The sequence below is a fragment of the Dermochelys coriacea genome, chromosome 4 (genome assembly GCF_009764565.3).
Source record: "Dermochelys coriacea isolate rDerCor1 chromosome 4, rDerCor1.pri.v4, whole genome shotgun sequence".
Taxonomy (NCBI): Eukaryota; Metazoa; Chordata; order Testudines; family Dermochelyidae; genus Dermochelys; species Dermochelys coriacea.
Window position 1 is genome coordinate 99,131,915 of NC_050071.1, and position 12,081 is coordinate 99,143,995.

Below are 12,081 nucleotides of genomic sequence, written 5' to 3' on the forward strand. Positions count from 1 at the left end.
TGGTATCAAGTGGAGTGCCCCAAGGGTTGGTCCTTGGGCTGGTTTTGTTCAATATCTTCATAAATGATCCTGAGGATGGCGTGGATTGCACCCTCAGCAAGTTTGCAGATGACACTAAACTGGGAGGAGAGGTAGATACACTGGAGGGTAGGGATATAGGATACAGAGGGACCTAGACAAATCAGAGGCCAAATTAGAGGGCCAAAATAAATCTGATGAGGTTCAACAAGGACAAGTGCAGAGTCCTGCATTTAGGACGGAAGAATCCCATGCACCGCTACAGACTAGGGACTGAATGGCTAGGTACCAGGTCTGCAGAAAAGGACTTAGGGGTTACAGTGGATGAGAAGCTGGATATGAGTCACCAGTGAGCCATTGTTGCCAAGAAGGCCAATGGCATTTTGGGATGTATAAGTAGGGGCATTTTCAGCAGATCGAGGGACATAATCATTCCCCTCTATTCAACATTGGTGAGGCCTCATCTGGAGTAGTCTTCAGTTTTGGGCCTCACACTACAAGAAGGATGTGGAAAAATTGGAAAACGTCCAGCGGAGGGCAACAAAAATGATTAGGGGACTGGAACACATGACTTATGAGGAGAGGTTGAGGGAACTGGGATTGTTTAGTCTGCGGAAGAGAAGAATGAGGGGGGATTTGATAGCTGCTTTCAACTACCTGAAAGGGGGTTCCAAAGAGGATGGATTTAGACTGTTCTCAGTGGTAGCAGATGACAGAACGAGGAGTAATGGTCTCAAGTTGCAGTGGGGGAGGTTTAGGTTGGATATTAGGAAAAACTTTTTCACTAGGAAGGTGGTGAAACACTGGAATGCATTACCTAGGGAGGTGGTGGAATCTCCTTCCTTAGACGTTTTTAAGGTCAGGCTTGTCAAAGCCCTGGCTGGGATGATTAAGTTGGAGATTGGTCTTCCTGAGGTCCCTTCCAACCCTGATATTCTATGATTTTAATCTATGACTCCCAGGATCACAATGGGCATTTCGATTTCCCCTACGGTGATCTTTTGGTCTGAGAAGAAAGTCCCCTACTTGCAACTTCTTGAACAGGCCAGTGTTCTGAAAGATGCATGCGTCGTGCACCTTTCCAGACCAGCCTGTGTTAATATCTGTGAAACGCCCATGGTGATCCATGAGTGCCTGGAGAACCATTGAGAAATACCCCTTGCGATTAATGTACTCAGTGGCTAGGTGATCTGGTGCCAGAATTAGAATATGCTTGCCATCTGTCGCCACTCCACAGTTAGGGAAGCCCATTTGTGCAAAGCCATCCACAATGTCACGCACGTTGCCCAGAGTCGTGGTCTTTCGGAGCAGGATGCGATTAATGGCCCTGGAGACTTCTGTCAACACGACTCCAAAACAGTCGACTTTCCCACTCCGAACTGGTTAGCGACCGATTAGTAGCAGTCTGAAGTAGCCAGCTTCCACAGTGCTATCACCAAGCGCTTCTCCAGTGACAGGGCAGCTCTCATTCTCGTGCCCTGGTGCTGCAGGGCTGGGGAGAGCTCATCACAGACATGAATGTGGCTTTCCTCATCCAAAAGTTCTGCAGCCACTGCTCGTCATTCCAGACGTGAATGACGATGTGATCCCACCACTCAATGTTTGTTTCCCAAGCCCAAAAGCAGCCTTCCACTGTGGTCAGCACCACCATGAATGCCACAAGCAATCTCGTGTCATAGCTGCTATGCGTGGCGAGATCAATGTCGCACTCCTCTTGCCTTTATAGTTTAAGGAATAACTCCACTGCCACTCGTGACGTGTTGGTCAGCAACGGTTCGGGATCTATTCCTGCAGCCCAATGAGGCAGGGTATGCAGTACACAAACGATTGAACGATGGAGCCAAATGTGGATGGAAGCACAGGGATTGCTGGGATGCGAAGCAATGCATCATTGGGCACTGGGAGAGTACCCAGGATGCCCCATGACTCTCTCCGACTTTCCACAACTCTTAGCAGCAGAAGAGAAAGAGGTGTTCTGTGGGATAGCTGCCCAGAGTGCACTGCTCCGAATGTTGCTGCAAGTGCAGCAAGTGTGAACATGCTATTGCGCAGGCAGCTGACAGTGTGAACACACAACCACGGTTTCCCTTCAGCGCTCTCTGAGTGGTGCTGTAACTTCCAACGTGGTAACTCTGCCAGTGTAGACATGCCCTCAGAAAAGAAAGGAGTAAATAAATGCAGGGGATGGAGGGAGGAGAGAGAGAGAGAGCAAGAGAGCAGGTTATTTTCCTGACATCTAAAAAATGTCATTAGCTCAATAGCACATTTTGGGTTAAATATTTCAGTTAAATTTTAACTATTCACGCAGTTTGTGTGTCATAAGTTTCCAGAAATCCACAGGATCTGAGTGATGCAGATTGCGTTAGGCTGATATTTTCAAGGTGGAGCTAAGCATTCAATGCTCATTGGGAGTTGAGTCCCTATATCCTTTTAGGCCACTTTGAAAATCCCACCCTGAGTGTTTTAAAAAACAAGTTAGGGCAAAGACAGTGGCCACTGAATTCACACCGTCCGTTTTAAAAGAAACATGGAATCTTGAGAAGCTATTTCCCACTAGCTGCACCGCTGTAGCATTTCACTGAAGGCACTACCTATGTCGATGGGCTGTCTACAATGGGGGTTAGGTCTGTTTAACTGCATCATTCAGGGGTGTGGATTTTTCACACCTTTTATTGATGTCGTTATACTGACATAATTTCCTAGTGTAGATCAGGCCTAATTTAGATTCTAAAGAGTACTGTACTAATTGTTCAAATATAGGAGAACATCATTAGATGAACATCCATGTTAGGGGAGGGAGGCAGAGACAGATGTTGGAGAAATGAAAAGCTAGCCAAGAAAATAAAAAACAAAATTTCCACTTTACAGAACTGGCCAATATGCATTTAGGAGCCTACATCTCATTGGACATCCATGGAACTTAGGCTCTTAAGGTGTTTTTTTGAAAATCTATCTCTCAATCTAATCCTTTTTTCTTTCCTCCAGATGCTCCCTCCTTTCCAATGATAAGCTGTCAAGTGATGAGAGTAGAACTGATTGATTGAAGTATCTGCAACATTAGAGACCTTTTTCATTTAAAAAACATAACATATGGATGTAAATGAAAGCCCCCACTGCTTAATGCTCACTTTATCCACCCACCTTCTGCACAACCTGTCCATCTTGTAAATGAACTGTAAATGCTTTTTCGGCAAGCGAGAAACTTTGAAAGAAAAGCAAATTTACAAAAATGAGCCCAAGAAAATCTCAGATTTCTTACACATGAAATCATAAGAGATTATATAATATCTATGGGTAGTGGAAAATGGAGTTAGCAATAGCATGGATAATGGATGGGAATTTAGGCAGAGTGCCAAGGAAAGCTATGGCTATAGCTGGATAATAAAGCTAGAGGAAAGTAACTTTGTAGATTTGTAGGAGTGGAAAGTATGTCAGATATAATGATGCAAGTCAGCTGGTTGACAAGGCATAACAGCCTTGCTACACAAGTGTTCTATATGGAAAATGCTGAATCAAGACAATTCAGACTGGTCTGACATCTTGGATTTCAAGGTCTTCAGCAGAAGGGCTCTCTCTGTGTTGTGCAGAGCCCAATGGCAAGACCTCCGAAAGCCACTGCAATAATTTAATGTCCAGATATGTACCTTTTAAAAATGTGCACTAGTACAGGATAAATGCTTGTTACAGATATATGTAGGAAAATAAAATGAAGGTAAAATAATTTTAAGGGTATAATAAAAACATATACAAGTAAAGAAATTCTGAGTCAAAGCTAATGCGGTAGCATTTACTCTGACCTGGTATGACTAGGCAGGACATACTGTTAAGTGGTTCATTACAAATAGACTGTAGTGTTTTAGTGCTGGATTTCCACTATTTCTACAATGTAGAAATTATGTTGGGCAAAATAAATATGATGAAACTCATTATCCATTCCCCTGCACCATGTAGCCATTTACACAGGTGCACAGTGAGTGTGAAGATGTGTAAAATGCTGGTTTTTGGTCTGGTAGCATTTTACATCCATTTTGTACTGGTCCAGGTGATTCTGCGTGGTGCAAGACAACTGAAGATCAGGCCATTTTTTGTCATATAGCTTTGTATTACTTGCTGCCCAGAGTCTGAGGGCCATGTAGCATTAGACTGTATGTTCTGAAATATCTTTTGTGAGTCTTAACCTTACTTTCTTTGAGTAAATTTGCTTCTAGCTCAGTGTGTTACATAAAATACATAAAAATACATAAAATAATGTCAATGTCTGTGGTAGCTATTAAATATCAAATTAACTGCTTGCACGCTCCACTGACATCACTGGATTTGCTAGCGCTTACACCAGTGGTAAATCTTCCCTAAGCAGCTGGTATTTGGCCCCCAAATTAAACATGGAAAGAAAAGCCTGGATAAGTTTTTCTCAAGCACATCAAACGTTGTGAGGCCAGTGGAAGTGGAATTAAATTCTCTTGCAGCTGCCATGAAAAATGTAATGAGGAATGAAGAAATAAGAAAGCTGCAATGATAAGAGGGGAGCATGTAAAGGAAACTGCTTATGAAGAGTACAAGATTTGAAGTAGCAATGATAGCACCAACTTAAATGTGTCTGAGGGGGAAGAATTCCTGTCAAGTTGATTTACATCCTCATTATCTGTGATGGCTGGTGGTGGATTGCTTGGTCACTGAGGCTGTTAGTAACACACTGGCATGCAGGTGAAGTGCATGTTGCCTTCAGGCGCTCACCTCCATAGCCAGCATAAAATGATATGCATTGTGTATGTTTCGGTTGTCTGCTGTACTTCCTTATGTTGCATGACTACTATCAACATCATTCCCTGAAAATATTTACTCACTTTCCAGAGAGCCGAGATAAGGTCATTATGAAAAGTGAGAAAATAATTCTTTAAAAGAAAAGGAGTACTTGTGGCACCTTAGAGACTAACAAATTTATTAGAGCATAAGCTTTCGTGAGCTACAGCTCACTTCATCGGATGCATTTGGTGGAAAATGTGTTTTTTCCACCAAATGCATCCGATGAAGTGAGCTGTAGCTCACGAAAGCTTATGCTCTAATAAATTTGTTAGTCTCTAAGGTGCCACAAGTACTCCTTTTCTTTTTGCGAATACAGACTAACACGGCTGCTACTCTGAAACCAATAATTCTTTAGGCATTCAGAACAAAAGCAGCACACTCCTTAAAGAAGAGCTGTAATAAAAGATACTTTAACAATTATATCTGCTTACAGAGAAGTATAAGGGTATGTCTACACTGCGAAATTAGGTCGAATTTATAGAAGTCGATTTTTTTAGGAAGCGATTTTATACAGTCTATTGTGTGTGTCCCCACTAAGCGCATTAAGTCGGCGGAGTGCATCCACAGTACCGTGGCTAGCATTGACTTTCGTTGCGCTGTGAGTAGCTATTCCACAGTTCCCGCAGTCTCCGCTGCCCATTGGAATTCTGGGTTGAGCTCCCAATGCCTGATGGGACAAAAACATTGTTGTGGGTGGTTTTGGGTACATGTTGTCAGTCGCTCCTCCCTTCGTGAAAGCAATGGTAGACAATCGTTTTGTGCCGTTTTTCCATGTGGATGCCATACTGCTTTCAGCAGATGGAGCAGTAAGACTGCTAATCGTCATCGTCGAACCACCACTTCTGCTGCAACTCTGCTCTCCTGCATAGGCTTTTTCTAATAGTGTTTGAATCCATTAAAAACAAGAATCCATTAAAAAACAAGAGACTGCTGCCCTAGAACTGGTAACATTATGAATGCCTGACTTTGATTTGCAGGTCCCACTGAGTTTGTGGGCTTCTTGGGGCTCCTGTGCCTACCTCAGACACACGGGTGCACCTAAGTTGTGTACATCCAAAACAGTACATACATAATTGCTTGGGCTCGTTTGACAGTTGGAGGTTTTCAGTCCAAATCTGCGTTGATCAGCCTGACGGGTGTGTAGACTAGGACAGGTGTTTTGTTTTTTAAACATGTTAACGATCATGTTTTAACTAACATGTTTTAGCGCCCTAATGTAGACAGGTCAAATTGTATTTCAAGCTACACTGGTTGAGGTAAACCTCTAGTGGTCACCTTGACCAGCTAACATGTTAAAAATCAACTTCCCCTGTTTATACTGTAGTTTTAAAACCTGGTAGTTAATATATAAAAGACCATTTATCCTAGTCTAGGCATATTCCTGCTGGAAAGCACAGTGCAGTATCATTAAGATGGTAACTCCAAGTGCAAAAATCCCAGTTACTGAATGGAGATACTGAAGAATAAAGTGTATTTTGACAACTCATTCTCTAATACATTATTTAACATACTTATATGTAGCTCTGTGAGGTACTGTAACAAGTCAGTGCAGTTTTCATTTTAAGATAAAAATTGGTGAAATCTCAGATTACAGTCAAATGAATCCTCTATACATGTCCTGTCTTAATACACTTGTTGTTGTTGCCATTGAGTTCACTGTATATATTTGTTCCCAGCTGTGATCTCTAGTTTTCCAATTAGTAGTCCAATTAAGTATTGTTTAGACCCATTTGGGACCATGCAGTTAGGAAAACTACACTCTGGTTTAGCTCAACTGTGCTACAGTTTAAGCATGTTTTAAAAGCTGTTATTACAGCAGGGTACAGAGGGCCTCTATGATGCTGCTTCAGCCACTGGGGAAGGAAAGAAAATAGTACCTCTAGTGTATTGCTGCTCTAAGATGCTTGGGGATATTTGTTATGATTTAGTAGGTAGCATTGTTTTAGAAAGTTACAGCTTTCCTGAAGAGGACAAGGATCTATTCATAAAAGCTACAGAAACGCTGCAATTTTCAATCCAGATAACTTTATTAAATATAAAGTAAAAAGAATAATCCCTGCAGAGCTGTTGACTATTACCATCTCTTGTATTCAGTTATAATCACTTGTGGGCATTTCATGAGTGGGCTATTTTTCTTACCAAAGACCAGCACGCTGCGCATTTGAGGAAGAGAAAAGAATTATTAATGGATTAGGAAAGGAAGAAGAATTCTGTTTTTTCCATTCACAAACTGTTGTGTCAAAACCATCAATTAAATGATAAAAGGCTTCATACCACATGTTCTAATGCATCATCTCTGCGGGCATCCATTAAAGGGTTACTTTTGTCATCCCTCTTATTTTGCTTCTGACAGTTGATACAATGGGCTGCTGTGTGAAGTCTGTGTAGTTTTTAACTCTCTCTCTGAGATTTTATTTCTAACATTTATAAAGTCGACAGATGTAATGGGCGGGAAATTCAAGACTTGTATTGCTAATCAATTTTTGAATTAATCGGCTGGTTCAGTTAAGCCATAGAAATCTTTGAAGCATATGGAAGGAAGTTTTTGTTGAGGAAACTACATTATACTGCAGAACATGCGGAAGAATAGTTATAAAAATCATTTTCTTTAGGAGTAGATTATATAAAAATAAAAGAGTAAGGTTTGCTCTTTCTTGCCGTCATGTAGATAGGGTTGCCAGGTGTCTAAAAGTCCAGTTGTCATGGGGCTGTCAGGCTTCCTATCTGGCTCTGTGTGGCTCCCGGGAACAGGCTGACATGTCTGGCTCCTAGGCGGAGGGGCGACCAGGGAGGTTCTGCATGCTGCCCCCTTCCGCAGGCACTATGTGGCAGACAACTGTAGTTTTGGACAATACCTGTGAAGGAGATTTCAAGGGAAATATCTAGGGGTAGGTGAATGTAAACTCCCGCCTTCCCTTCCCCTTATGCAACAGCCTAGCCTTTTGAAGCTATGCTCTGAGAAGGGGGCCATTGTCTGTTGATCACCTGTTTACAGGATCTGAAGATCAAAGGAAAGGCTATATAAAGAAAAAAGCTGATCTGCCTAGTGTGTGTGCTTGTTCTGAGCAAAAGCTGTTATGAACTTGTAACCAAAAGAAAAAACCCTTTGTGGTGTTTGAAGGACTGGCTCCTACCAAAATCCCTTCTGGAGTTGGGGGGGTGGTCTCTGGTAAGCTTATTTGCATGAGTCCTTTTTTATTGTTTTAATTTGTTCTATCTGTAATGTTGTCACTTCAGGAATAAATTTGCTTGTTCAAAAAAAGCTGTGATGTAATTTATAACTATAGGCAATTATGCTGTTCGTAACCTCTGAGGAGAGAGAACAAAGTGCAGATGCTGGCCTGTTTAGGCAGTCTGGCTTGCTGGGGATATCAGAATGTAGACAGGGAACTGTACAGTCTGGAAAAACCCTGTTCAGGAAGGGAGAGAGACATGAGTCTCCACCCAAAAGAGGTGACTGCTGAGGAGTCAGGAGCCTAAAGTTACGTGCCCTCAAGTTGTCAAGGGACCACAGAGAGGAAATAGAGTTGCCCTGAACTGTGATAGGCACCTTCAGCAAAGGAAGCTCATCTAATTCAGGAAGTAATTGATATTAAGTTTCTTCAGGGAGCTGACATGCATGGAGATTTGTGAAAGTGGTTCCCCAACCCTAGTCCTGTGCCCTATACGTTAAACGAAGCTGCCTCTTAAAGTATACTTAGGAAATCAGTAAGTGCGAGTAGCTTCAGCCTGAAGAAGCAAAAGCTTTCCTGACATATTAGAGGGGAAAAACAGGATTCTGTTCTACAGTTTAGGGGGAAAAAGAGGTTTTTTTGTTGGGGTTTTTTTTTTTTGGTTTTAAATTATATAGTTGTGAGAAGGTGGTTATTGACAGATATCTTGGGAGATGGACATGCAGATAGAGGAGAATCTACAGATGGCGGAGGAGTTGGAAATCTTGAGCTAAGGAACAAAGCAATGGGGCTTCTTATTTATTGTGGGAGGTTTATTTGTCATAGGTGCTAGAATTGGGGGTGCTACTGCACCCACTGTCTTGAAGTGACAGGTTTCAGAGTAGCAGCCGTGTTAGTCTGTATTCGCAAAAAGAAAAGGAGTACTTGTGGCACCTTAGAGACTAACAAATTTATTAGAGCATAAGCTTTCGTGAGCTACAGCTCACTTCATCGGATGCATTACCGATTGAAGTGAGCTGTAGCTCACGAAAGCTTATGCTCTAATAAATTTGTTAGTCTCTAAGGTGCCACAAGTACTCCTTTTCTTTTTGTCTTGAAGTGGTTTCCATTATATAGAAGGTTTATGGTTTGGTTCAATGGCTCTCAGCACCCCCACTATACAAATTGTTCCAGAACCCCTGATATTTGTAGACTGAAAGGTTTTACATTAATACTTGTCAGTTTCAACAACATTTGACTCAGCAGTATTGGAGGCAAGACTTCTGTTTTCCAAAATAAACGTTTATCTGTGCTTTGCTTTTCCTGCTTGACTGACTTCTTTCTGATCTTTTAGAGAACTGTGGTATTCCAATACAGACTCCATAATTTTATTGAAATATTCAACTAATTTGAAATTAAATGCAAAGTTTTATTATTGTTCAGAAGTTGCTCTATCAGAATTAAGATATCATTGTCACTAACTGTAACTGCACCACTAGTTTTAAACAAAGTGAGCAAAATTCTTGTGAAACTTAGGTTACACTGTCTTGTGACATCAATCAAAATAAGCTACAGTGAAAAGGGCCGTGAGAGATTGATGTTTGCCTTAAAACTTATGTATGCTTATTAATGGAGACTGAGCACTAATGATAAATTTGCAGTCTGTCATCTCTGCTGACAACATGACTATACATAATTTATAAACATAGTTACCCTAAGTTTGTGGAGGTCTTTAGCATTTTAATGAAAACGATACAGCCATTGTACTAAATCTTCACTTTTTGTTTTGTTTTGTTCTTTTCTTCCCCCACAGTTAAATATTTTGATCGTGTACTTTGAAAACCACTGACAGTGTCTGGTAATGTGCTGACTGGCACTATGGGCAGGCGGTACCCAGGGGCTCACTATCGTCCAAGCAGCTCATGTATGTATGTGATTGGTTTCGTTATCTGTCATATTTTTATTACACTTTTGAAAGGCGCTAAGTTGTCTCCCATTATTTTGAAACCATTAGCTGGAAAGTTTGTAAATTCCAAACTAGTCTTTAGAATGGGCACTGAAGCATTCTAATCAATGCCATGTTTCTGATATTTATATGCCCAAATTATATAACCTGCATTACCTCTGTTGATTTGTTCAAACTGCAAAGGTAATTTCTGAACCTTTAAAAATGATGTACTGACTGGCTTGTTCAACTTTGGCTTATTGCACCAGGTCTCCAGCTTTCTTTTATTCACACTGTCCAGGGCCCCAGACATAGTTTAAGTGCTAGAATCCCTCAAATTAATAAACTGCTGGAGCATAACCTGAAAAAATTCAGCTCATTTCAAAGCTATGTACTATTGCTAAAGTCTTCCAGTTTAGATGGAGCTTTTTGTGTCTTACTAATTCATTTTTTCTCTGTTTGAGTTAAATATTTGTTTATTCCTTCTGTATCTTTTCTGCTGACAAGCAGTTCATGGCTATCTAGCTTATTTTAGCTGACGTCCATTAATTTATCTCTCATTAAGGAATCTTTTCAGTAAAAAGTTTAAAGACACTCTAAAGTTTGTCACCTGCACCTTTAATGTGATTGGAAGACTGATAAATAGCTTGAACAGCCTGGGTAATGCTAATCTCTCAGCCTGCAGGCTTGTTATATTACATTGTACATGAAATTATCTTCCCAGGAGGTAGTGTAATATCTCCTGTGTGACAGTCCCTAACTTCAGATGACTGCTGTCAGTCCCCATTCATATCTGTTGATTCCTCAGGCCACCAAGATAAAACAGTATAACTTTTTCTTTACTGTACAGAGCCTTTGCAGACTATTTCGTTTATAATAGTTTCGCTTTGAAACATTGAGATGAAATATTTCACTAGTCATTCAGGTGGTACTTTAACCATTGCATCTCTTGGTACACCTGCTATCATCACCTGAGATTCTAGTTTTGGTGATTGATTTAGTTTACTTTGGCCCCAGGCTTCTAGAGATTAAATCCAGGCCAGAGGTAAGTTACACTTACTATTTCAGGAAGGGTAGCTGTCTCGTCTTTGTAAACACATCTGTTAAAATAGCCTACTAGAGATGGCACAAACTCTTCAGAAAAATAGTGTCTAGTTTTGAAGGTAATACAGAGATGATACCTGAAGTTGGAGGGGATGTGGAGGAGTGTTACAGCCCTGGCTGAACTCCCCCTTGTGGCTGGGCACCAGACTGCTATATTGACCAAGCCTTTGAATCCCAGGGGCTTTTAAGCCTACTGAGTCTGAGCAGCATCCAGACCCAGCCTCTAAGTCTTGCTTTTAAGGCACAGTCCTGGGGTACAGACTGCCTGTCTAGTATCCTTTCTTGGGATGTAAACCCATAGTTCAGCTGCCATAGGCCCAAGGCCACTGTTGACCTTCATCTCCCCATAGTTCAAGAATTTAATTCCCAGAGCTCCACACTCATGGGTGCTTGCATTTACTGTTTAACCTTTCAAGGACCTTGTGACCGTTAAAACAAGAGAGTACAGACTTTGCAAAGGAATTGCTAAAGCATACACAAATTACTCATAGACAAAGCACAAGAATTACAAAACTAGAAAAAATAAACACCAGTACGTAAAACTATCTCCTTCAGTCATCACTCCGAGAGCCTTTTGGGTTAATGTCCTTCAAGATCCCAGGACCTTTTTACACCGTACTCTTCCTGTTCAGCTCTCCTGTTAGCCAATGGCTGGCTGGTGAGACAGCCCAGATTCAAGAAGGACTGACCCTTAAATAAAGTTCTGATCCCCTCTTATCAGGTCACTCCCCCAAGCAGCTTCAAAAGCCCTGTCAGTCAGGTGATCAGTTGCTCAACTCCAGCCTTCCTCCTTTCCTCCCCTAGGTTTAAACTGGGAAAACTAGTTCCCCTGGACTGCATCCGGCCCATTGTTCTGGGAGGACCCATTTGAAAGGAGCATCATTGAGGTTGAGGGATTTTGATGGCTTTCCCATTGTGAGCCCCTCTGCTAGGGGTAAGGATTTCTACGAACACGTCCTGAGTGTCCCAGCTCAGGATGGAAGCCACAGCACAGTTTCCAGTCAAAAATAGCATTGAAGTACCGGAATGTTGTTGCACACTGATATAGACATACAGATA

At 41.5% G+C, this 12,081-nt stretch overlaps 1 protein-coding gene across 1 annotated transcript in view; it reads left to right on the forward strand.

The window, feature by feature from the left end:
* The window catches only part of APBB2 (amyloid beta precursor protein binding family B member 2), a 343,888-nt gene that overhangs the window by 132,191 nt on the left and 199,616 nt on the right, over positions 1–12,081 (forward strand). The window contains 1 exon segment of the mRNA XM_038400116.2: positions 9,787–9,897. Coding sequence (XP_038256044.1) covers positions 9,852–9,897 — 46 coding nt within the window. The 5' untranslated portion in view covers positions 9,787–9,851.